This window comes from Etheostoma spectabile, chromosome 17 (assembly GCF_008692095.1).
Source record: "Etheostoma spectabile isolate EspeVRDwgs_2016 chromosome 17, UIUC_Espe_1.0, whole genome shotgun sequence".
Taxonomy (NCBI): Eukaryota; Metazoa; Chordata; class Actinopteri; order Perciformes; family Percidae; genus Etheostoma; species Etheostoma spectabile.
In genome coordinates this window covers 13,516,367-13,543,566 of record NC_045749.1, presented here as the reverse complement: position 1 = coordinate 13,543,566, position 27,200 = coordinate 13,516,367, and the positions used below count along the sequence as shown (strand labels likewise).

The window sequence follows — 27,200 nt, the reverse complement described above, 5'->3', positions numbered from 1 at the left end:
GTAGCAATTAAACAAAGTAGAAATTTTAATACAAGGTGTGTAAGAAAAAGAAAAAAAAAGTGGTCTGAGTACTTACTGAAGCCTTTTTATATACATTTTACCGCAGTGCTGATGATGCCGGTCTGAGAATGTCCTGAATCATCCCAGGACATCTGAAACACTGACTGACTGAGCATGGACACGAGAATGCGATTAGGAGATCGCTACATGATTCATTTTTGCTGCAATCCATCTGGGGAAATGAGTCACACAAGGTTCATTGTATGTTCACTTCCCCGGCACAACAACCTACAGTTTCTCTCTCAATGTCTTTAAACGGCTGAATTGAAGGCACACTGTCATATGAAAAGTAACCACAGGTCAGAGATAACTGGGTGTCTTATAAGGAAAATTATAGATTTTTCCTTTTATAGTTATCAGTAGAAAAATGGCTTTGATTGTTTTCTTTTTTTAATCAAATTAACAGCAACACTCTGGATCGCCATTAACAAGCCAGAGGTCTTTAGCGCCCTCAAGTGACCAAATAACACAATCACAAAGGCAGACTTTACTCTTCCCAAACCAGTCTTATTACCAGTCAAACCAGTCTTATTGTCTGTCTACAGAACTAGACAGTGTTCACACATAAATATATTTATGTTTATCAAAAAGGGAGTTTTATCTGATGCATTAAACAGATTACAGTTGGGGTTTTTTGACAGCCAAAGGCCTTCAAAGCTAATGTTGAGAGCTTTGAAAGATGAACAGTTTAAAAACAAACTGATTTTACCTTCACGATTTTTACCGTCAGAAACGCACAAAGACATACACACACATCCAAGGTGCATGTCTACATTTTAGTATGTTTATAACACACCATCACACACATGAAGCATTTAAAGTCCATTGAGTAAAACAAGTATATTCTTCAGGCTTTCCTCTTCCTCTTCTGCATTTTTTTCCCAGACAGCGCCCCTTTCTGGGCTCCTCTCACCATGCCCTGGAACTGGCCCTGCAGTTTGGCGCGCTTCCTGTAAACACAAAGAACAAAAAAATTTTAGCGTCTGTCATTCTAACAAATCAATTCCTTGTGAGAAAAGTTTACAAAATTAGGCAATGACAACTGTTACCTTCGATTAAGCTGGGCCTTCTTCAGAGGGATGTACGCGTAAGGATCAAGCTTTCCTTGTTTCTTCACATCTCCTTTTCCTTTCTGAGAAATGTGGGATGAAATAATACACTCAGAACGATAGCTTCTAACCAGCAACTCTTACAGTGCGTGTTCCTGCATGCTGTCGGACTTACCTTTGACTTGTAGTCTGCCCCAGTGTCTTCCCTTCTTCCCAGAGGTCTGTGGATGCCTGAGCCCCCAGCTGAGAACAAAGAAATGTGCCGCTCAGTCAAAAATCAAAGTTAGACTAAAAACAGTCAATTTAATCCAAAACTATAACTATGACCCAGTGATAAATCAGCACAGGCTTATTTATCACTTAGGATGTTTGGTGACAGCCCTACCTTTGTATTTTAGATGGGGTTCAGTGTCCATGTCCTCATCAACATTGTCATCTCTGAACTTCCTTTTCTGTGTCTTTTTCTGAAGGTGATTAAAAAAAAACAAAAAAACACATGATATTAGAAAAACAGCATTCACAATGTCTGCAACAAGAACGCTAAATAATACATACTGCGTAACATATATAAGTATATATAATACTCACACTTTTGACTCCAGCCTCTTCTAAATATCTTTCATCTCTCCCTCATCTGTGGGAAAAGTAATAATCAGAATCAAATCAGAATCAGAAATACTTTATTGTCCCCGAAGGGAAACTCTGTGTTGTAGTTGCACAATATTATAAATAGAGTAGAAATACAAGAATAAAGAAATATAAGGAATTGGTACGGTATTTACATAAAGGAATGTTATTATACATTATTTACATAATTACATAATTAAGGATTTGGAATGGTGAAAAGTTAAATAATAATAAAATATAATAATAATTGTAGTATTTGAAATTGCACACGTCAGGCCAGTGTTATTCCACAAACAGATATACAGATAATATTGTCCAGTTTCAACCTCTCTAAGTGTGTGTTTCAGACACTTAGAGGGAGGAGTTAAAAAGTTTGATGGCCACGCAGGAATGACTCCTGTGGCGCTCTGTGTGCATTTGGGGAATTAGTCTTCACTGAAAGTGCTCCTGTGATGAGCAGCAAGCCATGGAGTGGGTGCGAGACATTGTCCAAGATGGCATGTAGTTTGGACAGCATCCTCCATCTACACACCCCAGAGAGTCCAGATCCACCCCCACGACGTCACTGGCCTTGCGAATCAGTTTGTTGAGTCTGTTGGCATCCGCTACCCTCAGCCTGCTGCCCAGCATGCAACAGCAAAGAGGATAGCACTGCCCCACAGACTCATAAAACATCTTCAGCATTGTCCTGCAGATGTTAAAGGACCTCAGCCTCCTCAAAAATAGAGACGGCTTGGCCCTTCCTGTAGAGGGCTTGAGGTTCTTGGCCCAGTCCAGTTTATTGTCCAGTGCACTCCCAGGTATTTGTAGTCTCCTCCACAATGTCCACACTGACCCCCTGGATGGAAACAGGGCTCACTGCTGCCTTGGCTCTCCTTAGATCCACCACCAGCTCCTTGGTCTTTGTCCATTGAGCTGGAGATGGTTTCTGCTCACCCAGTGACAAAGTCCCCCACCACACTCGTACTCAGCTCGTCCCCCTCGCTGATACATCCAACCCAGCAGAGTCATCAGAAAACTTCTGAAGATGGCAGGACTCTGTATGGTAGTTGAAGTCTGTGGTGTAGATGGTGAAGAGGAAGGGAGAGAGGACAGTCCCCTGCGGGCCCCGGTGTTGCTGACCACTCTGTCTGATACACAGTGTTGCAGGCGCACATACTGTGGTCTGCCAGTCAGGTAGTCAACAATCCAGGACACGAGGGGGGGATCCACTTCATCGCTGTCACTCTCACCCAGCAGGGCCGGCCGGATGTGTTTGAAAGCACTGGAGAAGTCAAAAAACATGACCCTCACCCTGCTTGCCGGCCTGTCCAGTGGGCGTAGATGCGGTTGAGCAGGAAGATGATGCGTCCTCAACTCCCAACCGGGCTGGTAGGCGAACTGGAGGGGGTCCAGGAGAGGCCTCACCAGGGCCGCAGATTCCAGAACCAGTCTCTCCAGGGTCTTCATATTGTGGGAGGTCATTGCCACGGGTCTGTATTCCTTGGCGTCACTGGGACGTGGCGTCCTTGGCACAGGAACGAGGCAAGATGTCTTCCACAGCAGGGGGACCCTTGGAGACTAAGGCTCGGTTGAAGACATGGTGAAAGACTCCACATAGCTGAGAGGCACAGGCTTTGAGCACCCCAGGATGGATACCATCAGCCTGCAGCCTTATTAGAGTGGAGTCTGGTCGCTGTCTTCTCACCTGGTCAGCAGTGAGGCACACAGAGGTCACAGGTGGGGTAGGGGGAGTCAGGCTGGAGAGAGGTGTTAACCGAGGGCTAGAGGAGGGGGAGGTAGGGCTCTCCCGGGAGGAGGAAAGGGACAGTGAGGGGGGGAGGGGGAATAGTGGGGTGGGGTTAAGACAGCAGTGTGTTAATGGGGGATGGGCAGGAGCAGGAGCATCAAATCTGTAAAGAACAGATTGAGTTCGTTGGCCCTGTCCAAGCTGCCTTCAACTCCTCTGCTGCCAGTTGGTCTGAAGCCAGTGATGTCCTCATTCCGCTCCAGACCTCCCTCATGTTGTTCTGCTGGTTTACGCTCCAGCTTCCTCCTGTACTTCTCTTACCCTCCCTGATCTTCACCTTCGGTCCCCCTGAATGGCAGCCTAAACAGCCTGTTCATACATAAAGCAATGCAATGTACATGATGGTTGGATTAACGACAGGATTCCTCGTACCTTTGTCTTTGCCATCCTCCTCGTCATCCTCTCTGATGATCAGCCGTCCGTCTGATGTCACCTTGAAGCCGTGGTCAACCTTGGCACTCTTTTTCAGCCCTGGGTTGGTGGCTGAGAAGCAAAACCATTTGAATAAAAACCTCCACAGGATAAAGCATGTTTGTCGTGTCAAAAATGCAAGCTCACAGCAACTTTTAAAAGAAAGTGTGTTACCTAGCACTCTCTGGGAAACCTTGGGATCCAGGAAGTTAAGTGGGTCATCTTCCTCTCCTTCTTTGAGCCAGGCCCGTGCTTTCTGCGGTTTTCCTGCTTTCTTCTGAGCATTACGAGCCTTTCCTTCATCCTCTGACAAATCACTGTCTGACTCTGCAAGGATGTCCTCAATACTGGAGAGGAGAGGAGACAAGCTTTATAACCTAGGAAAAGAGTAACTGCATGAGGTAAGTCAGGGCTTTGTGTGGGGGGGGACAGTGGTCTACCTTTGGCTCTTTGTTTTAGGTTCGTCCTCTTCGCTCTCGGAGTCATCATGCTGCTCTGCGACCTGTTTCCTCCTCTTGGTGCGAGCCTCGGCCTTGCGGATGTTTACAAGCACCTTGTGGTGTTCTGCAGGCAGCATGCTCTTCACCAGCTCAAAACTGGAAAGACGGCAGTTAATGAGACACACAAAAACACACAGTACATGACAATGTAACATATAAAAGTGATGTAGTTGTGGCACAAATGTCCCAGAGGAGACCATCTGGTACCAAGACATCCAGTGTTGGCTTCATGCAAGTAGTGTCTGAATATATGACTGATCTTCAGCCCTTTAAAACAATCGGTAAACAGCGTTAACAAAACAGCTGGTACCATTATTAAACAAAGCACCTTTTTGTTAATGTTAATAATAGTGCTAGCATGCTAATCCCGACGTAAATATAATTTCACTGGACAGACAGTCCTTTAATTATTTGCATTTATAACAAGACTTCTTGGTTCACTGTAGCAGACAAACAGGCATTATTAATTACACAAAAAGGAATCAATCAGATGCATCATTGATGATCAAATATCAATTCCCCATCAAAAACAGCACAGAAAAATCCACTCTGTTCACTTAGAATACAGTGAAATACATTTGTTGTCTAGACACAAGCACTTACAGGCCATGATTACACACAAATACAGTCATTTTAATTGTTGAAGTAAAAGTTGTGGGATGACCAAAGAGAGGAGAAATTGCCAATCCAATCTGAAATAATTCACTTGTTTTGGAGGGGAAAAAAGTAAAATCAGCTGACATTTTTTTGACATGAATTATTAAACACCGCCACTTCTGCTTTAGAGCCACAAGTTAGCTGAATGGTGCCCAGTTGAGGCTTAGTTTCTTTAAAAAAAAAATATATATATATATATATATATATATATATATATATATATATATTATAAAAGACAGCACTTACCCAAACTTCCTGATAAACTTAGTGAAGATGTTCTTTAATTTGGTTCTGAAGTGCCGCCTCACGTCATCTTTGATGTTCCCAACTCCCTCCATCTGAACACAGAGAATGAAATTTGTATTAAATAAAGGGACGCCTGTCTTTTACAGTTGACTAGAGTATCTATAATGTAAAAGCCTACCATGACAGTGGCATGTGATGCCAGCGTCTTGGGGTCCATAATGAAGAGGATGACCTTGATGAAGCCTAAGGCAGCTTTAACTATCTCTCTGGTACGCGACGACAACAGCAGACAGATGTTGTGCAGCAGCTGCTCCCTGGTGGTCTCCTCTATAGCGTCTGGGGAAGAAAGTACACCAAACTTTATCCAGTCCAAAAACAATCATTTAAAACACCAAACGGAAATTGCTGGAAAGTCAGCAGGCCTACCTTTATACTCAAACACCAGTCGAGTTAGCGCCAACACTGTACAGGTGATCATGGTGACGGAGCCTGTAAGTCCTGCATACACCAACACTAAATACTGCTCCATGGCATCTGGATCAGAGACAGATACTCAATAAGTATTTTAAACCAAATCATCAAAATGAGAAACTTGCATCTGCGCATACACAATAGAAGAAAGACAGGTCCGTTACCTTTTGTGTTCCCACAGAAGCGGACAAATGCACTTCCTATTTCCACCAGCAGGTTGTAGGCATTCTTACGTGCGCCAACAGACACCTCCTTGGTGCATATAATCACCTGACAGAGAAAACAACCTCATGAAGATTAAATTAAATTAAATGTCGGTGTGTTTTTTGTTTGCAAGCACTCCTTTGTGTTTGTACCTCTGGCAGCAGCGCTGTGATAAAGTCTTTGTGTTCTTCATCGAGCCTTTTCACAATGTGGATCAGACACTTCAGTCTCGGCTGAGAAAGAGAAACACAGAAAGATACAATCAGACAGTGCCATAAAAAACAGATCCACCACTCCATCTATTGTCAGCTTCTTTTTTTCTCCCTCTACACAGCAGTCTCACCCTCTTTGCTGGTGAAGAGGCCTTTTTCAGAGTGTCGAGCAGGACAACTTTGAGTGTTTCCAGATTAGCCACGACAAACGATCTGCACTCATCTCTCTCTCCACCGCACATCTCCTCCAGCACACGGTACGCCTTCTTCTGCATGCCTGGCTCTTTGTTCTGGAAACAAATGCCCAAAGAGACATATAGTTTACAAGAAATAGTTAAGTTCAAAAGCTTTATTAAAAACTGGACATTCCGTTAAGCACACTGTGTATACCCTTACCTCTAAATATGGCCCAATCAGTTCAAAGGTTTTAGTCATGGTGACCTCATCAACGGAGGGAGCCATGGCAACTACAAGGTCCATCATTGACAGCCTGAGAGGTGACGATGGAAGAGTAAGTGTACTGATATTTACTCATTTCTAAAATGTATTTAATGAACAGACAAAAGGCAGACATGTCCCACCGTGTGAACTCAGTGGTGTCGGTGCTTCTCAATCTGTCTATGGCTTTTTGCAGGAACGTGCAGACCATCTGAGGAGGATTGTTTCAATTAAAGATAAACCAGCACAAGAATTATGACACACCCCAAGAAATATGAGCCGATGCAAAATCATCAGTTCTTCATCAAAAGAAGACTAGACATGCTTATTTTTTTTCTGATGCAGGCCCAGCCCTCCACCCCAGCACACTTCAGAGTGTTCAGTCAGATTATTAACTTATGTAAACAAAACATGAAATGCTTCGTCAGTGCACCGCATGAGAACATTAAACAGCAGAATGTGAGCAGACTTAACTGACCTGTGTTTCGGTGACAGTTAAGTAGACCTTGATAGTGTCTAGTATAGCCATCCTGTAGGTGCCGGACTCTCCAGCGGCAGGCTGCTGGCCATACACATTGAAAAGGATGGGCAGGAAGTTCTTGGAGAAGCGTCCCACTTCAGCTTTTTCTTCTTCTACAGAGATAAAGCAGACACAGTAAGTAGCTGCAGTACTGTTTATGTGTTTGCTGTCTCTGTGAACGCGTGTCCTCCTACCAGTGGAGCAGCTCTTGCTGACAATAGTACGTAGAGCCTGGCACACTGTGAGCCTCAGGTCTGGCCGTTCATTAACAGCCATACCGAGTGTGCGCGCGATGCCTTTGAAGGATGCCAGCAGGTCCACAGGACATGTACAGAAGCCAGGGAGCATGGTCCAAATCTAAAAGAAAAGTCCAGGCATTAAAAGGCAATTCTCAACAACTCATTCACTGGAACTCTGAATACACAAGAGTTAAGTCAGTGTAGAGTTACCTGCATCTGTAATGTCTGGTAGACTCTGGCTTCAAGTTTCTGTCCTGCTTGCTCTAATTCGTCAGCTACAACACAAAAACAGAGTCATCGGTTAATACACATAAAAAGTAAACTCAGCATCACAGTCATCCAACCCTTAAGTGGACCATCGTACATATGTTTACCTCTATGCTTGAGTGTAGAAGCCAGGGGGAGGAAATAAGACGCGAAGAAACCAAGGTGAGTGTTCTTCACGTGATCCCGTATGACCGGGACCAGCCAGCTGCGTGGGAACTCCAAGTCATCACTGGGGGAAAAAAGATCCACACACAATCAGTTAAACCACTACCATGACATACAAGCAACTCCTCAGTGTTTTTGTGTCCTTGTTATTTGCACTTACTCATAGCCGGTGATGTTGAGGGGAACTGCACCCAGCACAACTTGAGGCCCCATGCTCTCTACAGCTCCTCCTACGGCCAGGTCCAACTCCCCACTGAAGGGGAACTGCGGAGTGGAGCGTAGGTCTGCCAGAGACTGCAGGGACTGTCCAGGACACAACACAAAGACTCAGGCAAACATTTATTTTTCACCACTCAGAGTGATCTGCAAGGTTTTGTGGCTCTACCTTGGTCATGATGGGGTGAGCTTGTTTCCCTGCAGCTCGATAGAAGCAACCCAGGATCTGCAGCACAAATGGCCAGGAGGCATGGAAGCGATAGGACAATCCTTCTTCCACGATACTGAAACACACAACCACATTTATCATGATGAGGATTTACACGGAGTCTCTACAAAGAAAAGACTGAGACTAGCTAACAGTGAGAGAGCTTACCGAAACATTTTGCAGACATAGGAGGGGTTCCCTGCAGAGGCTGTGGCAGTGAGCATGCCCATTTCCTCCATGTGGGGGGCAACACATTCCACCAACAAGGTCTAAAACAGATCAAAATAAATCATCAATTAAGGACCTTGCATATACTGTACAGTGTGAAAACCACCCACTGACTTTTTTCTCTCTCCCTGTCTTCAATTATAATCCAGAAATACGCTGAGCCTAGCCTCAGCAACAAAAACAAACTTTATCCATTTGAGTTACTCAATGTGTATGGATGACTTCTTCACCTTTAGCGTATTGGTGGCTGCAGAAACCACCTGTGCGTGAGGCGACAAAAGGCAGGACATGGCAGCAGAGAAGAGGCGAGGGAGGTGGCCCAAACTCAGAGAACTCTGCAAACTACACAAAGACACACAAACTGTCGAGCCACAAGCGTAATCTTACTAAAAAACAGAAAAAGGATTTGTGATGCTGTGGTTTCATTACCTTGCCAAGTGAACATGTGCTTTCTCCATGACAGCGAGCCAAGCCATTAAAGGCTGCAAGTCGTTTTCACTGGGCAGGTAGTCGTACAGAGCCTGAGGATGAGAAATGGCATATTTGCTTTCACACTACATTTTGCATTATGACATTGTAGCATTGGTTTTGTTGGTATTTTCTCACCGTGATGATCTGTGCGTTAAGTTCCGGTGAGAGGGTTGAAGCATTTGGCTTCCCGCTGAACAGCCTATGAAAGGCTTGCATGGCACTCGCCGTCACCAGCTACAGCCAGAAACACAGCAGCAGTGTTAAAAACTACATAGGAGTATTTATGTAGACAAACAAAAGGGTATCTGGCTGCACCTACGCATGTCTCTGTGCTCTCACCGTATGGCTGAGTGTCATCACTCGCAGCAGAGTTTCACAACAGGACTTGACAGCTCCCAGAGGAAAGGTCCCCATCAACTCCTTCAGAAGACCCAGCACATGGAGTGTGGTGGTGTCCTCGTTGCTGCCTGAGGAGGGAAAGAAATAGACATGAACTACAATTTGCTGGACAACCATGAAAACTATTTACCTTCCCACAGTAAGAAAAACAATTAAACAGTTGTCTTACCTCCTGCCTGTTCCATTTCTTTCATGCAAAACTTGGCTGTGGTCACTGCAGCAGGGTGATGGGTCGGAGCGTTATCTGTAAACAGGAAGTCACTACCTCTGAGAACAGAGCAAATGCCTTGCTGGGCTGCTTTACGGACCTGAGAGGAAAAAGTGGACATTAAATTAAAAGGCACAAAATGATAACATTTTAGCATTTTTCATTCAACATGAAATACTTCTGAGGACGTTACTAGCAGGCTGGTGAGACAAACCTTAGGCTTGCTGTGAACTGTGAAGCTGAGAAGACCGTGGTAGGCCTGAAGAGTAGTCGGGTAAGTCCAGACAGATGCATCCTGCTTCCTCAACAAAGTGGCCAGGCATGACAGGATCTATAGATGCAAAAGTGACAAACTCAATTCTATGCTGCCCTCTTCAAAAGTAAACAATAAAAAAGAGAAATGGACACAGAGAGGGCGCCTGGATAGCTCAGCTGGTAGAGCGGGCACCCATGCATAGAGGTTTACTCTGTTCCCCCTCTCTCCCCACTTTCATGTCTTCAGCTTTCTTGTCACAAATAAAGGCTGAAAATGCCCCAAAAATAAGATTAAAAAAAATCCACTCACCCATCTAACCGCAGAGGCACTCTCAGAGGTGGCCTGTTTAGACATGACATCCATCAGAGCCTTGGTGGTGTCTGAGAACTTAGACATGAGCACTGGAGCAGGAACCCTGGGGAACACAACAATTAGAGTTATATCTAATTAGCCTTGACATGAATGGAAAGGTTTGTTTTGGCGACAAAAGTTGTTAAAGTCCAACCGTTTCATGACGAGGTTGAGGAGGTACGCAACTGCCGTCTGAGACTCTGGTGAGTCCACAACCTCCAGGGTGGTCATCTACAAAAAGCACATGGTGCATTTTCAGACACAAGACCAAGTTTTACTATCACCTTTCAACACACCACAAGTTATTTGGAAAACGTCCAAGTAAAGACTATTTTGATTAAAGGCAGCACCAACCAAAGCAGCAAAGTACTCTGTTTCAGTCTCCTTCCCTCCTTGACTACGGATCACCTCAGTCACAGCTGCCAACACTGCACAGATCTGTGAGACACATCAGAAAACAATGTTACAAATACAGGAAAACTCTGCGTCTTGGATTTCCAAGTACATGTGTTAGTAGTGTTGGAATCCTCACATCAACTCCTTAAAGTATCATCCACAACATCTCAGAGCTACTTTCAAGTGTTTTAGTTTTCACTCCTAATGCAAAATGGCAATTTGCCTATATCAAAACAAGAGGCTTGCCAGTGTTACAAATAAGCCGTTTAAAGCCATTTATTAATAGGGTTTTGTGAATAAATGATCTATCTTAAGTGTATTGCCTACCTCCTTGTGAGCAGCTGAATTGGATTCCCAGTAGCGTTGCACCTTTCTGAAGGTCAGGTTGGAGCAGTCTGACAGGCCGCTGAGGAAAGTACCTGAGGTTCTTTCTGAAAATGCCTCAGGCTCCTCTTCCATACAGGCATCTTTCCGGCCACTGACCTCAAGCGGACCTGCCTGCAGATCATTGTGTAGCTTAAGAGCATCAACTGTTAGATCGCTCTTTCCTGAGGAAAAAAAAAAAAAGATGTAGAGGTACCCCATTACATTATGCTACCCTCCCCATTGCGCAAATGGAAGCCATCCTTGGGCATGAAAGGGTTTTCACATGCACACACTTGTTCACATGTAGCCACCACATTTTAAGAAAACGCGTATGAATGAAGGATTATAAACATACGACTAAGGAAAACAAGACATGAACACGTCTGCACATAACCTTGATTCAACTACTGTAAGCATGTATTTCATTTGCTGAGAATCAGGGTGAAACGAGGATTAACTGAAGCTTGGTGCAGCACATGCCTGACAATGCATCATTGGGAAGGTTAACAAGTATTTGATCATGTCTATGAGTTATTTACTTTCAGCAGTCACTAACTTGATAATTGATTTGAAACTTCTTAAATATGATGACATAAATGTTTTTGGTACCCTGAAATTGGGGGGGACAAAGGCCATGTATAAATAGGGCTGCAATTTGTCATTGTGCACCAAATGTGTGGATATGTAAACACCCTCAAACTTCAGCGTGAATACATTTAAAGTCTAATGTGCTGGTAGAGAGCAAACACAGCTAAATGTCTGTCTCTGGACATATACTTGCAAACTATTTGCTATTGTTGTCGAGACTATTTCGGGGTGTTACCTACAACGTAATGACATCAGCAATAATTAACTTTATCTCAATATATCGACCCAGTTAAACAATGTGCCTCATTCAGACACAAACACACAGCAGCTGTTATCATGTAAAATCAAAGACTAAACTGACTGACACGTGATTTCTGCGGACCAAGGGGAAAAGACAGACAGATCGGAGTTAGGCTTTCTGCTGACAACTTTATCAGGTGGCTCACGAACATTTAATAGCGCAGCATAAAGTTAGCTTGGGCTGTTGCAAGTTAAATGGCTGACGCTAGCTAATGTTAGCACTAGCCACAGACCCACGTGTAACGATGATGGAAAGCTTACCGCTGGGTCGGCTGAAGAAGCGGCTTTTGGCAGCCTGCCTAAAACGACTCGTCTGCGGGTTTGAGTCGCTACTGTGTCCTTTCTTCCATCGTTTGAGTTTCGACACCGTCCCAGATCGAAGTTTTCCCGATTTGACCATTTTCGGGGGTTTTAAATAATCACGTTACCCCGAACTGTCTCTGCGGGTCCAGCTCATGCATTAACAGATGACGCTGTCGCTTACCAAAAGACGTCACGATAGACTCCCGTGGTCTGCCCGGTATTGTTGTTACTTGACAGTAGACGTCGCTGTTCAACAAAAAAACAACACATAAACATACACACGCACACGCACACGCACGCACGCGCACACGCACACACACACACACACACAAAAACATCACAACGTTACTGCCATTCTACTCTATAAATGTATGAAATATAATGTATTCCTATCGACACTTTTCCTGTATATTTATAATCATGTATACTCTTATTAGCAGTTTGGTCACATTTTCCTAGACTGTGATATTCTGAAGGATTTTATAGCTGTTGGTAGCCAAGAAAAAGTATAGTATATATTGAGAAAAGTCTGAAAATACACTTCATTATCATTACCGTAATGGCATTGCTTTAGAATACGTTCTTATGTTAGATACTTGTTGGTCCTACAATCAGAGACACAGAAAATGGTTTTACATTTTTATTAATAAGTTATTCAAGTACAGTGAGCATTATGTTGTACATAAGACTACAGTAACTTGTTTGGAGTGATGAAATAAAAACAAACCTAATAATTTATCATTACCTTTTAGAAAGGTGACCTGATTAAATGTGTGTCTTTGTTATGAGTTGTGAATTGTAAAATGTAGTGCGCACATAGTTACATGACCATAGTTATATGACCAAACAACATATATGGAAACTGACATTTACATTTTTTCCTTTTGTCTAAAGTTTTCTATCATCTCTACATCGCATGACATAAGTCTAAAAAAACATGAGAAGGAGGGGGACTTGTGTACACAATAGAGCTCTGAGTTGATGTCCACACACACAGACAGACAGACAGACACTGGGATGTGCATCTTAGGACTCTGCTAATCTAAAGTGTCCGAGTGCTTTTCAATATACTTCATTTGGAAAAAGGAAAAAATTACAAAAAGGAGCAATATAAAAGCAATAATTTCTTGTATAAAATTGTACACAAAATTACACTGCAGTGCCAACTGGAAAATGATTTCAGGCCCTACTCCTATTCCTGTCCCTCTCTCTGGCATGTCCCTTATATTTTCTCCTCTTCGTAGCCCTTTGTCTCCCTCCTCAGTTAGCAATAACTTGTGGGTTCATATTGACAATCACTTGAACGACAAAGTCTTTTTGGATCTTGGCGTCTTGAAGACGAGTCTTATCAGTCAGGAGCTTCCCGGAAAAGAACCACCTCTGGCGGTTCACGTCAATTTCTTCCCGTTCTTCCAACTGTTTCTTTAGCTCAGCGATGGAGTCCGCCATGCTGGCTGTCAGACGCACATCATTTCCTTAAAAAACCACAAGGTATAAAAAGAGTTGACACATATTTCTGAGCAAGCTGTGACACACTGAAAAGCTATGCATTATGAGTCAATCTTCAGCCTAGATGAGACCAGATGTGATGAAATGCTGTATGCATGTCATCTGCATGCATCATGTTGTTCTGTAGATTTAAATGTCATATTATAGGTTTTACTGGGTGTCTCTCACCTGTTGACAATCGCACCCGCAGCTGGAACTCTTGTCTGCACGGAGGGGGTTGAGCTTGTTTCTGTGTGGAGTCAGAGACTTTGTTCTCACTGGACGTTTCAGAGATGAGGTTGACAGGCGGGGCTAAAGTGTAGGCTGGAAGTTGGTAGCAGTTCCCCAGTTCATCATAACTCTCTGTGAGAGAGCCTGCAGAGGGACAAATGGACTACGTCAATAACTGGATTTCAAAAACCTTGCTACGAGAAATAGCAACTGACTTTAACCTTGATATATAAACATCCTTCTCTACTCCAATAAACCAGTGGAAATATGAGGTCATCACATTTACATTACATTTACCTACGTCACATTTTAATCAAAAACACCAGTGTTCTTGAACTAAATGCTTAAAAGCAAAAGCACTCATGTGTGAGTAGGTAAATATGCACAAACGTACTGTGCCATGGCTTTCTGCGCACCAATCCATTCAAAGTGGTCACGCTGCACTCTGACTGTTATGTAACTATTACAGTCGTAATCTCTAAACAACTGATGCATGGGATTCTGCAAAATGCCCTTTGACATTTTGAAAATTATTGTTTATGCATGTGTGCTGGAAGTTCCAGGACATTTACAATTGATAGCTGGATAAAGCACATTTCCACATCTGAGAGAGTGTGTGTGTGTGTGTGTGTGTGTGTGTGTGTGTGTGTGTGTGTGTGTGTGTGTGTGTGTGTGTGTGTGTGTGTGTGTGTGTGTATGCCTGTGGGTGGTTTCATACCGTGTGGCAGAGTGATGCAGGCTCCATCCACTATAGCCTGTGCTAGCTCCAGGTCATTGCACTCTGCAGCCAGGGCTGCTGCTCTGAGTGCATCCCAGATCTCTTTGCGTCCATCAAAGGCGGGAGCCGTATCCCAAAACTCATCCCTTTTACTCCTCAGCTGGCCCTCCATCATTGGGTACTCACTCTTCCACTTTGGACGCTCCTTTTTTAGGGGCTCATTGCGCCCTGAAGAAAAAAAAAAAGGCATTGTTCAGTCTAATCTAAAGACTAATGTAACAACTGATCCAAAGGTTGTAACCCAATATCGTCAGGGCTTTGCTCTGCTGGCCGCTTACGCAAACAACTCGTAGTTTTTAAAAAGGTGCTATGTTTGCAGTGACATAATGGCCGCAGCTAATCACTGTAACAGGGATTACAGGGCAGTAACCAAGTATCTGGTAGTGAAGTTCTGAGAAACGTACTTAGTATGTAGATGCTTGCCAGGTTAGATCAGGCCACAACTGCTGTTAAAAATATTGAGCTCTCTACTATAACCCTGGGACACGTGTGAGTTTGAAAAAATATTTTTGTGTAATTCAAATGTACTTTCTATTACTAAAATATTGCCCTAAGCAGAGCTAGAATTTCTGACAGAAAAAATCTCGTAAAACTATATGTCAAAAATTGTCAATTTCTTTGAACATAAAAGAGGATCAAAACTGAAAATAATGACCCTATATAAGATACATAAGAGAAGCTAAATGCTTAAAATGTTCCATAGCTTTATTGCTTTATTTACACTTGGTCATGTACACACCAGTGAGGACAAAAAAGGCTAATTGTAAGAAGAATCTTCAGTAAAACCGCCATTGGACAAAACAGCTCTTAAAGATTACAACAGTTTTATGTGTTATACAGGCTAAGTAAAGCTAAGTAACTATTATGCATGCAACTCCTCTTTATCACTCCAACAACACAATAACCAAGTAACTTTATACATCCACTGCAGGTGTTTCCGTGCTGGTATATATATATTATATCCACTGTACCATTATACCAAGGAAGTCCATTTGATTCACAGAGGGAGAAACATCAAAGTGATTATTTATAGTGCTGTGGATTACTGCAGTGGCTAGTAACACATACACGTGCAGTGACTTGCGCTCTCACATACACAAGCCTACACCAGTGGATTATAGGCAGTAATCAGGTTGCACATAACAGGATTTATTTGTCCCTATCCCATAAGGCATTGGTTGGAGAGATGAGCACTCTTTGGCCAATACAAGCAAGTAAAAACTCTCAGAGACTATTATAGCCCTAAAACCACAAGCACACTGAAATATTAATACAAAGCTCATTCAAATCAATTATCACATCATTATTATAATCATTATAATTTAGATTTTATGCATTAGTAAAAATAGAAGGCACAGTATAATTACAACATAGCAGAAGTTGGGAGAAAGTAACTGCTAGCAACAATTATACTCTATATTTGTCTGTGACATTATTATGTTAAAAAAATCCATCATTTGTACCTATCTTGCATAAACATGTGTTTTTAATGTTTGTCTACTTTTGTTATTGTGGACAGGCAGCTGCAAAGTTGCAAACGGATGCATTAACATGTAGTGTCTGGAATCCTAACAAGCCACCTGACTGACAGAGACTTGCTCTGATCTGTGGGGTGTTGGCAAATGACTGCAAGAGGTAAGCACACGAACAGCTGACGAAAAAAAAAAGTTTTCTGAAACACATTCAGAGATATGAGGACAAAATCCATTCCTAGCTTTTAGTTCAGAGGGACATTTTTAGGTCATGACGAAAGAACGGACATGGCCAACAACACATTACACACTCAAAAAAACATGCTCCACAAGAGAGTCCTGGTTGTACACACAGTAACATGAGGTGGACGCATTCAGTGATAACAACCTGCATTATTTAAGGAATGTTTCATCCACCTCCTTGCCTTTCCGTAGTTTTTGTTTACAGTGTTGTGTGAGTGTACAGAGAGCTCAGCTTCGACAGCGTGTCCTCAGCTGTAAGCCTAGAATCAAAGCTTAGCCAAGGTTGTTTTCCTTAAACTTAAACATTTCTAGTGAATGGAAGAATTACCAACTAAAAATCTACCAAAACAGGAATTGATTAAGTCTCTGTCATGTAAAACAAAGAGTCAGTTTTTGGCTATTATTGCTGCACCATTTCTATGTACTTTTTAAATAAATACTACAAGTTGTAATAGTTGTAGTATTTCAGTGTTTCAGCGTAAACAGCACAAATGGATTGATGAACATACTGAAAAATACATTAAATCAAGTATCAGCATCTAGGTTAATAAGCAAGCATCTCCTTAACATCAGCACTGCAACCTAATATTATCAGTCTTGTGAAGTCTCACATCTCTATTAAAGTGACATCAGTGCACGTCTCCGTGAACACATGTATTTCACTGAGAGGCAGCAAAGTTGATGTTTTGTCAATTATATTGTTATGAGTGCTTTCTGTTTTTTCTATTTTCATTTACATTTTTTTGTTTTGTTTTGTTTTACATTGTTTGTTACCCTAAACACCTTTATACAATAACAACAGCATCAACAGCGCAGACAATCAACTCAACATATTATTATTTTTAGTATTGTAATAGAGTGAGCAGTGCAAAACATATGAACAGAAATAACAAAAGCATTCTTTCAAACCACACAAAAACTCTATACTTACTTTTCAGCAAAATCCTAAAAGGTGAGGTTGGAGCGTGATAGTAGTTGTATTCCCTGGAGTTTGGTACTCCCATAGCTGTTCTTACACGGATGTTTTGATATGAGTCACTTAATAGTCCACATTAATGACCTAAAGACACCAACCCTGAGAAAGAGGACACAGCACGCGACTCAATGGAAGAGACAACTACCTGGGTCTAGTTTGCCATGATTTGCAGAGTCCAATTCAGAGGTCGCTTAACGGTAGTGACACTTTCCCAGTTGCTTAAAAATGACCACACTCCCAACCACTTACAAGTCTTCTAATAACTAATACTTTGCAACCCCAAAATACAACAGGATCAGTTCATGGAAAGAGGTTCAATGTGCTGTGAGAGTAAACTGAATGTCCTAGACAGAAGGTAGCTTCTTTACACAACAGTGATAATCCTATCATATCTATTTAGAGACAGGATAGAAATAACCAAAGGCAACCTGCTTAACCTCTTAAAAGACAATAAATCTTGTCCAGCTATTACCAATTGAAGGAGAAGCCACTGTACTTCTGCAAACTTCCCCCCACAGACTGTTTTTCCTTCATGGAGGCTCTGCTGTTTGTATAACTAAATGTAAACATGTCTCTCACATCATGCATCCACAATAATATTAGCGGGGCAGTTCATTACAGAGGCCTTCTTTGTTTGCATTTCACAAAATCTGAATATCTGAGCCTGTAAACATGATCTGTGAGGTAATGTAAGTATATTCCAAAACAGGTCAACAAAAAGCAAATCCTGCACCATGTAGGTCAAACTTTGATGTGAAAACTCTATGAAAAGCGGGCCACTGCTGCTGCTCCATACATAATGCATGACAATCCAGCTGAGTGCACAGACGCTCTTCCCACAGGGAAAGAATTGACTAGTGTTTATGTAAAACACTGTCTCGTATCAGCGTAGGTCCTCAGCACAGATTAGACTAAGCCATGATGCCTCAACCATTTAACACCACCCTCAGTAAAAGACGTCAAGGCAACGGGAGTAAAGCTTGAAATCCTACCCCCAACCTGCATTTATCATAAATACACTCATTGTTAAAGCTTCATCTTCTTGTGTGTGTCTGATGTATCAGAGGATGTGAGCTGTGTAACACTTGCGTTTGAATGCATCAACCCAGAATCAATTTCCCTTTAGCTATAATAACATAATCTACTTTAATGTAACAGTGCTACTTGTGGGCTCTCTCAAATTTATATTCTCAACACATTTCATCTCTTGTAACAGCACCCTCTGCAAAAAACAAATATATAGATACTCTCAGTTCCAGTTTCTGGTTTGAGAACATTGTGTCTTATGCTTAGATCACTTCCATTAGAGCAGCTCTGTTTCTAATGCATTCACGAAATAGGCCTACTTATTTTAGAAACTGAAAGGCTGCAGTCCAATGTGTTCCAGCTTCTTACCTCCACGTTTTTTAGTTCTGGTCGAGCTTCGGGCACTCCCTTGTCCATCCATCCTACTCCTCCCAACACAGCCTCCCATCGCTGTCCCTATAATCCACACCAAGGGGAAAAACCATCAGTCTTCTACATATTTGCCATTTAAATGCTTTAAAATGAAGAATATGTGATAACGTCGGATAAATACAGTTAATGCTGATGTGAAATTAAAGTTGCCTTATGTGAAAAGCATCATCGTGGGGAATAATGACACCACCTCAGCACTCCTTGTTCCTGTGAAGTCAGACAAGCTGAGATGTTTACGTCACGTGTAGGCTACTGCCAGCTGACGGCAGAGGGCACGCGCCTGAACCTCATGCCGCCGTTGCTCGGATTGTCATTCACATAGGCTATTAAAACGTTTTTATGTTTTAAATATGGATGCAGGTTACATCCGGTGGGGTTTAATGGGATTTACCGCCTTATTAGTAACAGGTCTTTTGCTATATCTGGATTATTAAATAAACAGTTAATTGTGATTCTTTTTGCCTACCGGAAATCCAGTCTGCTAAATTGTGCATTCGTCTGCAGTTTGCTTGCCACATCAGAACTTGCTTCCAAGTGTTATCACCCTGACGCGACGATCAGCAGGAGATGCGAGCTAGCAGGTGGACAGACACGAACTGGGAGTAGTGTGTCTGCGCAGGGCTGACGGGGGACCAGTCTGGCCCTGCAGAGCCTCCAGGAAATCTCAGCTTCTCCACAAAAAAAACAGCAATCAATTTCCGTATTCCCCCCGAATCATTATGAATGCAGCTCACCGGCACAATCCGTATGCGCTGATCTAGAATTAAATCCTTATCAATCTGCACGCATGCGCATTTTAGACCAATTATTTTATCCTGCTTCCAGTTCAGAGCTCATCAGACCATAAGCGGAAACTGAGAATTACCCCTCCAGAATAAGCGATTGGAAACAATTTTCTATTCAGTTTGAAAACAAGCAACATTTTGAAATAATAAAACAAACTTGGTTATGAAACAAAAAATATAAATAAATAAACGTTAGGGGTTATTGCAGAATAGGCTATACTTAACATTTATAAACTTCTTTTGCAGGGGTTTTAATCTGAAATGCGAGGCGGAAGTGTTCATTGGTTGGGTTAGTGTGTTAGTGTTAGTTGGACGTTTCTCCTGTCCTTTTAAATAATCTCTATTTAAAACAAAACGCAGATCCGTGGATCTATTGGCTATGATTTAAGAATAATATTAAAACAGTGGTTGCTGGTGTTTTCCCAAAAAGTCCAACTTCTATGAGGTCATTTACAGTTTCATTGGAATACAACTGTGAAACCAACTTGACACACTGCACTACACTGCACACTGTCACTGTCAATTGTTTCTTTCATGTAGCCTAAATAAAAGCAACTATAAATGTAAAACTATATTGGATTATATTATTAGTCTTGGAACAGGTTAATCCCATCCAATTTAATATTGGCAAAAACCATTAGTTGACTTTAAGCTATCCTATTCAGTGATAGGTCTAGTGGATATGCAGGTACGAGTAAAAAGTGCGTGTGTGGTGGAATACTTGATTATTGGTGACGAAGCCACGCATCCAAATCTTTGAGGGATGATGTAAGTAAAAAGTGATCACTGCGCACAACTTCAGGCCTTCGTGAAAACGCTGAATTTGTTCAAGAGCGAGTGTAGGGGTTGTGCCATCTGAAAATAAGAGCACATAATGAAGGTATGGAGTATGAACATACGTGCACCATACACCATATGCCTAGCCTAACCCTTGGCCATAAACTGTGCCAAGCATTCATCACAGAATGTCCCTCAATGGCTGTCCTTGCAAGCACATCCACATGTAACACTATCATGCCCAAGTACCAACAGGAGAGGAAATATTCACAATAAATTAATAGTATGCTATTTTAAGATTACTATTGAAATGATGTTTCCAAATTATCCAAATTGATGACCTCTAATAAAGGCCAAATTGATATAAAATTCTTCTAAAAATCTGCAGTTTAAAAAAATATATGATCAATTATCCTCCAAACATAAACTATCTATCTACCAAATTTGACCAACACTGACATCTGCTGGGAACTTGAATATTTACTGTGTGTGTGTGTGTGTGTGTGTGTGTACTCTGTTTCAAACAGAAACAGACTGATTAGTAGCTGGGTTGGAAACCGGCTGAAATCTGTTATAATCCCTTAATCTCTTCTCTTATTATCTGACAATATCTTTCTCATGCATTTTTTTCCCTTTAGCTGACAAGATCACAATTGATTTTCTAATTGTCTGCTTATCAAATGCATTAAATGTTCTAGGTCTAGGAATAGTTTCAAGTCAGTAGGATTTTTGGTCAAATTGGACGGAAAATTTCCATATCTCCTCACGCTCGTTTGCTTTCATCTTTGTGCATCTCCACTACTGTGGCTGCTTGTTTTTGATGTAATATGTTCATATGAATCTGCAGATTAAATCTGCATCCCAATTAGTCCTCCCCTACTAGCAGCGTGTCTCTGCGTCTGTCTGCGTCAGCAACCCTGTGACATAACACTGGAGCTGGTCTGCTTGTCTGTTCAGTATTGTTAAGTGATCCTGGAACAAAAAACCTGAACACCATAATTGCAAAAATGCAACCTGTGTGTGTAATAATAGCATATGTGTGTATTTACTATGTCCAATTGTTTAAGTAAAGCTATTTATAAAGATTTATTAATGTAGTAGGTACAAAATACAGATAAATAACATATTATCATGGTAATGCAGTTTTCACAATGCTCAGAGTCAAATAAGACTCGTTTGTATGACAAAATAAAACCCAGTGGAGAACAAAACATCCATGACATATTGCCTTTTCACTGGTGAAAAATGTAGACCGTCGACCCATGAGCAATGCCACTGCAAGTTTTTGAGGTATTGAAGGTTGGCATGACCTCATTTCTTCAGCTGTGTGGAGCCACCATGCTAGGATCCTTTAAGCCAACCAAAACAAATGACCAGAGTAGGTTGGACATAGCAAAGACTGCTGATAGTATGCCTGAGTGGAGTCTGTCATACAGGTATTAAGTCCTTTTTAACTGGGAAGACGTCCCATGTCAAACCATCACCAGGTGGGGTGTGTCCAGAGGGAAGAAGAACACGTGTCAACCAATGACTAGAGGCAAAAGATAAAGGAGAACAGGTTACAAGAATTACAAGGCAGCGTTGGTCATTCATGACGAATGGGTAACTTAACAGAAAACTCTTCCAAACATCAGAGACACACCTTCTCTTCTCCACCCCAAGGAAGTTTTTCCAGTTATTCAGCCTGCCATAGTCAAAAGGGTTTCTGTAAACCTGGCAGAGCAGTCAAAGACAAAGAAAAGTAGCATTTAAAAACTAAATGCTTTCACTGCCTTTTAAACCAAGATAACTCTTGTCTTTTAATTGAGGGTTTGTGGCTCCTCATAAAAAAAATCTCCCTCAACGTATCACAACCTTAATTATTTTGACATTTAAAATAGTTAATATTTTATACGCCTCACCCGTCCTCGTTTTGCCAGTCGCTTATTTTCTCTGCTGTTAATGTGTCTTTCGATGCTGGTCTCTCCTCTGGTTATGAGAACTGCATGCCATGTGGTCAGAGCTCCCAGTGCCACTGCCACAGTGCTAATAGAACAAAACACATTTTAATTGATCCACTGCCAAGATAGTAAATACAACTGCCCTTTTACAATTCTATTCCACATACTGACAATTAACAGTACGTAATCTTTAGTACAACCATGTTTGAAGTAGGCATGAAAGAAATCAATGTACTTTACTGTTTTGTGCTAACAGTAAGTGATTAAAGATGTGTCATTGTACATTGTAAATTTGGAATGCCTCTGCAAATTATGCTTGACAAAGAGGAGGGAAAATGTTTTTTTTCCAAACATTTTATACATGTGCTTGTTTTATGAGATCAACCTGGACCTGTTTCACCACCATCCACCATTTATTTTTGCAGTTATGAGCAGCTCCTCCATTTCCCTAATGCATTGCATTGTGGAATAAATTAAACTTAACTGTGTCATTGTTCCAGTGTGAACAGACTGCATACAAAAAGCATGCTCTGAATTAGTCTTATTTGTATGGCAAGTGGTAACATGAAATGCATATTTTACCTGGTAAGCACCCACATGTAGATAATGCTCTTATGAATCATCTTGTCCTTAAAGGTGTACGGAGGTGCAGGTGTCTGATAGTTTGTCTTGAAAAAAATGAAAAGAGCCCATGTTACATAACTAACAGATAATGGAAAAAACACGTAAACTTTATCCTGCAATTGCGTTTGTACTTTTGAGACTGTACCTGGCCAGGTGGGAGAAGCCCAATGAGAACTCCCATCCCTGTTACTGGTACCCCTGGCTTTACCACATCCAAATGCTTAATGCTCTAATGGAGCAACAGACAGAAACAAGGCAGGGTCAATAAGGAACAGTTAACCCTCACAAAGAAAGACAATAAACATGGAAAAACAGCCATAAGTTACAAGGTCAAAAAGCCAAGCAGGCCCACAGGAAGCAGTTGTCCAACAGTGTGGTGTGGGTGACATAAAATCACCTCAATAGCATTGTATGCGTCTAGGAACAGGTCTCTGCCACTGATGCTGCAGTAGACACAGCCCAAGGTCAAGGCGACGCAGAAGGAGAAGAAATACCGGTGGTTAAAATGGCCCACACAGTTATTCAGCCAGGCTGAGATGCTGTTAAGGAAAAACATTCCTTCATAGTCACATCAAAAAAAAGTATTTGAAATATTGCCGAAAAGGATACGACAATGATGGTCCATTTTCAGAATGCACCTGCGAAGGAAAAATAAAATATGCAGTTTGAAACTTGCATAGACAACACTTCTTTTCTTTTAGTTTTTTCTTGCTTAACATGAAATAAAAAAAAAGAGTTCTTGCTAGCCAGGTCTGTCCCCTGTAAGTCCGTCATATATTCCACTAAGCAGTCGAAAGAAGATTGGTCTACAAAGACATTTGTAGTCAGCTATTTTTATTTTATTTTTTAAAAGATTTTTTGGGGCATTTAGGCCTTTATTTCAGATTCAACTTGAAAAGAGAGAAAGAGGGGGAATGACATGCAGTAAAGGGCTGCAGGTCGGAGTCAAACGCTGCTGCGTCGAGAAGAAAACCTCTATATATGGGCGCCCGCTCTACCGCTAGTCAGCTATTTTTAATAATGTCTTTTCATGAAGTTTGAGCAATCAGATATTATAACAAAATGATAGTCATACAGCCTGGAAACCAGGCAAATCTGCAAGCCCAAGCTTCATTAGCTCAGGCAGATACACATTTGCTAACTATTCTGGCGATGCCACGCCCATCCCAGTTAGCTAGACACTCATCAATTAGGGAGAACAGCAGAACAGAAGAAAAACAACATTGACTCACCTGTTACAGATCCCACAGTGGTGTGTTCTTGCTGGTTTGGGCACAATGCATCTTTTGCAGACTGATACAAATGGACTGTCATTTTTTTCCTAGATGAAAAAAGACAATTTTGTTGAATTAATGCATGGAAGTTTATTTATAAACCCATATTAGTAAAGCTATATGTAGTTCTGCAGAAAAGTGTAGTTCATATCTTACTGTAGGGGGATACCCAGGGGAAGTTGTGATGGCCTTGTAGTAATGGAAAACAATCATGACGAGGTTCCAATGTCCATAACAAATGTGCCAAGCAATCCATTCAGTGGGGTATGTTTTGAAGACCATAGGCAGTAGGATCACATAGCATATCACTAAAATGGAGCTCACCAGTATCACCACCAGCCAAACAAACACCTGTCGGACAAAGACAGGGGACAGCCACAGAAAACTTTATTTAGAGAAGAACTTTAAAACTCCCTAAACCACACACACACACACACACACACACACACACAAACCCACACACACACTCACCGAGCCAAACCAGCGGGTGACATAATCCACAGTGTAAAACAGTGGTTCAAAGAACGAGTCGAAAACCACATCTGAGTCTGTGAGGGAGTTAAAGTAAAAAGACTGCACCAACAGTCTCATGTAAGCCCATATTTCCCTAATCCACAATGGCAGTGTGTTCCTTCCTCTCCTGGGACAAGACCTGAACCGCACAGTCCGCAGCAGATGGAGCGCTGAGCTGGGACACCACCGCATTCTGCAAAACGCACGCACCTTCGAAAGGAAATAAAGAAACAAAAAAAAGATTTGCTGCTGTTTGACAAACAATCCGAAACCCATATTTAGCCACTCAACTTGAAAGTGGAGTTGTTTTTATAACTCGCCACAGTCGCTGCCAACTGCGATTTAAACCTAGCAGGTAACGTAGATTCAGTGTAAAGGTGCAGCTAATAAGACAGAGCATTCACTTGTGAATAAAATAGAGGAAACCAAACCAACAAGTATAAAAGGGCTGGCTGTTGAATGTTATATGCCAAAAAGCCTAACCTAAAGTTGCTTTGCAGCATTCCAGACTGGGTGTATTCTGGGTGGAGGGTTTGCAGCCACCTATAAGGTGATGACAGAGGGACAGTCTGAAGTGGAGTTGACTTTTGTCAGCAGCGGCAGCATTCAGCTTCCAATCATCAGGCAATGCTAGCCTATTCAACACCATTACACATTTAATAGCTATCGCCTCATGATGAAAGCGTTAACATTTTAACTTGGATCACTTGATCCATGGTAGAAATGTCTGTAAACTGCACACATAATCCTAACGCTCCAAAATCCCTTTTGTTTGGACGTTATCTAGTGCTTTCCTATTCAAATAACGTTAACGGTACCCGTGCGCCGTTCTTATTCAATAACATTTGATTTCAGAATCATTTTGGGGTGTACTCACTCTTCTATGAAGGCAAGATACCTGCCGAAATCATCCCTCTCGTCGACATTTTCAAAAGCAAGGCAAATACGGGATTATTGCCACATATTAGAGAAGAAGAGCAGGATCAGGGACCTGACAGATCTCAATCCTGATTTGGAGTTAGTGCGCGTGCGCCAATATCGAGGCGAAAGGCATCATGGTAGTCTGAGTCAGGAACTACTTACGGCATTTTTTACATCATGGATGTATTATATTGATTATAGTGTGTTATATGCATCTGTACTTAGTACATCCATGACATACACCTAGTTACCCTTGTCAAGAAACGGTTACTTTACTTCATTAATAGAAAAGTTAGCAGCTGGGTTTCGGTTATGTTTCTAAGACTTCTGGGATTTGTAGGTCCTAAACCTTTGCGGGTCTGCTAAACAGCTACACGCCTAGCTTCGCCATGTGGAGCCAACAGTAAGCATAGACAGAGAGCGGGGATTCCAACTCAACGACCTCAAGCTAGTTGTGTGCGGTGTTGTCAGACATCATGCCATTTTGTTTTAACTTCGACGTTCCAGCACAAACAACAAACCCGGACGACGTGGACGGAAAGGAATTGCAAAATGGAAAAAAAGACACTTCTGCAAAAGCTGTGAGTAATGTTAGCTCACTGATACATTGTGTTCTAGCTTAAGTTACTCCAACGTACTCAAAGCTTTCAGGTCGTGATGTCACATTGTAGTTTCCTTTGAACTGGGATTTCTGCCAAACGACATTCTGGCATGGCTCGTCCATGGGATTTGGTCGTTTTATAAGTAAGCTACCATGCATGCAGTGGCGGGGTTACTTTATAAAAGGAAGCGGCAGTAAGGGAAAGACGACCCCCTAACCCTCAGTAAGACACTTACGGCTTATGCTTAAACCTGTCTTAATTTTTTTTAAATAACTTAATTACTGTACAATATCAACATTGCTTTCCCATCTAGCAATGCAAAATGTAAGAACAAGTAAGGCCAGAAATCTTTAAGGTCCACTTACTACCACTTAATGGTCTTCATTACATATATATTTTAAAAAGCTTATATTCAAGAGGTTAATAACCCATAGATAGTTAAAAGAAGTGGACCAACAGATCCCGTTGTTCTGGACGGAGACCAGTGAAGGCAAATAGAAGCACTTTTCTGGTGATGGCTAGGCGTTACTGCGCAGCCTCCAACTGAGCTTGATGACGTAGTTGTGACGTGAGCAACGTTTCTGACAGTTGTAAGTCTCCTGGTAGCTGCGCCAAGAGAAATTTCAATCATTGCCAATCAACAGAGACTGATATCGTAGGGATGTAGATAAGAAAGGCACAGGCTAATTACTTCTAACTAACATGCTAGTTAACATTAGTAATTAAAGCTAAACAGCTGGAAGCCCAAACAGTTTGCGTGCTTCTCCTGACAATGCGGTGATTTGTCAACTTTGCGACAGTAATTTGCGTGGTTATGACGCAATCGTTAGCCTATTTTTACAAAAATGTCTGCTGCAGAGCCATAAAATGAGGTACAAGGTAATGGAGCCTTTTATACATTGTCGTGTTTCTTTAGAAATAAACAATGGACAAATAGTCTTGACACGCTTTAGATGTAAAGTTATTCACTGTC

At 41.8% G+C, this 27,200-nt stretch overlaps 4 protein-coding genes across 7 annotated transcripts in view; 1 reads left to right on the top strand and 3 right to left on the bottom strand.

Moving 5' to 3' along the window:
• Positions 1-265: 265 nt before the first annotated feature.
• On the bottom strand, positions 266-12,347 carry rrp12 (ribosomal RNA processing 12 homolog). The gene is given in 35 exon segments (XM_032541188.1): positions 266-1,010; positions 1,110-1,192; positions 1,285-1,352; positions 1,495-1,573; positions 1,698-1,723; positions 1,726-1,743; positions 3,898-4,008; positions 4,111-4,283; positions 4,377-4,532; positions 5,340-5,431; positions 5,518-5,675; positions 5,766-5,873; positions 5,975-6,080; positions 6,167-6,247; positions 6,358-6,516; positions 6,623-6,716; positions 6,808-6,875; positions 7,143-7,297; positions 7,379-7,541; positions 7,634-7,698; positions 7,798-7,919; positions 8,016-8,158; positions 8,241-8,355; positions 8,448-8,548; positions 8,738-8,849; positions 8,937-9,028; positions 9,114-9,212; positions 9,318-9,445; positions 9,547-9,685; positions 9,800-9,916; positions 10,151-10,256; positions 10,347-10,423; positions 10,547-10,630; positions 10,916-11,136; positions 12,104-12,347. Coding segments are annotated over 35 exon segments (3,861 nt in total). The 5' UTR covers positions 12,243-12,347; the 3' UTR covers positions 266-907.
• Positions 12,348-13,026: 679 nt separating this feature from the next.
• On the bottom strand, positions 13,027-19,309 carry ubtd1a (ubiquitin domain containing 1a). Of its 3 annotated transcripts, none has more exons than XM_032541208.1 (5): positions 19,258-19,309; positions 18,729-18,815; positions 14,583-14,810; positions 13,823-14,008; positions 13,027-13,620 (listed from the first exon to the last, which is right to left on the bottom strand). In XM_032541208.1, the coding sequence occupies exons 1-5, from the start codon at positions 19,307-19,309 to the stop codon at positions 13,406-13,408; spliced, it is 768 nt and encodes a 255-aa protein (XP_032397099.1). In that variant the 3' UTR covers positions 13,027-13,405. The 3 variants fall into 3 exon arrangements, with proteins under 3 accessions (XP_032397099.1, XP_032397100.1, XP_032397101.1); XM_032541209.1 differs by lacking the exon at positions 19,258-19,309 and adding an exon at positions 18,913-19,005; XM_032541210.1 differs by lacking the exons at positions 18,729-18,815; positions 19,258-19,309 and adding an exon at positions 17,289-17,705.
• Positions 19,310-21,414: 2,105 nt separating this feature from the next.
• zdhhc16a (zDHHC palmitoyltransferase 16a) lies at positions 21,415-25,718 on the bottom strand. 2 transcript variants are annotated; one of them, XM_032541205.1, is made up of 11 exons: positions 25,582-25,718; positions 24,663-24,914; positions 24,348-24,542; positions 24,150-24,238; positions 23,527-23,555; positions 23,315-23,448; positions 23,063-23,146; positions 22,876-22,961; positions 22,255-22,378; positions 21,996-22,066; positions 21,415-21,884 (listed from the first exon to the last, which is right to left on the bottom strand). In XM_032541205.1, exons 2-11 carry the CDS (start codon positions 24,894-24,896, stop codon positions 21,782-21,784), a joined length of 1,149 nt encoding a protein of 382 aa, XP_032397096.1. In that variant the 5' UTR covers positions 24,897-24,914; positions 25,582-25,718; the 3' UTR covers positions 21,415-21,781. The 2 variants fall into 2 exon arrangements, with proteins under 2 accessions (XP_032397096.1, XP_032397097.1); XM_032541206.1 differs by lacking the exon at positions 25,582-25,718 and adding an exon at positions 25,188-25,206.
• Positions 25,719-25,835: 117 nt separating this feature from the next.
• The window catches only part of mettl18 (methyltransferase 18, RPL3 N3-histidine), a 5,166-nt gene continuing 3,801 nt past the window's right edge, over positions 25,836-27,200 (top strand). Inside the window, exon 1 of the mRNA XM_032541207.1 lies at positions 25,836-26,206. Coding sequence (XP_032397098.1) covers positions 26,102-26,206 — 105 coding nt within the window. The 5' untranslated portion in view covers positions 25,836-26,101. The remainder of the gene's footprint in view (positions 26,207-27,200) is intronic.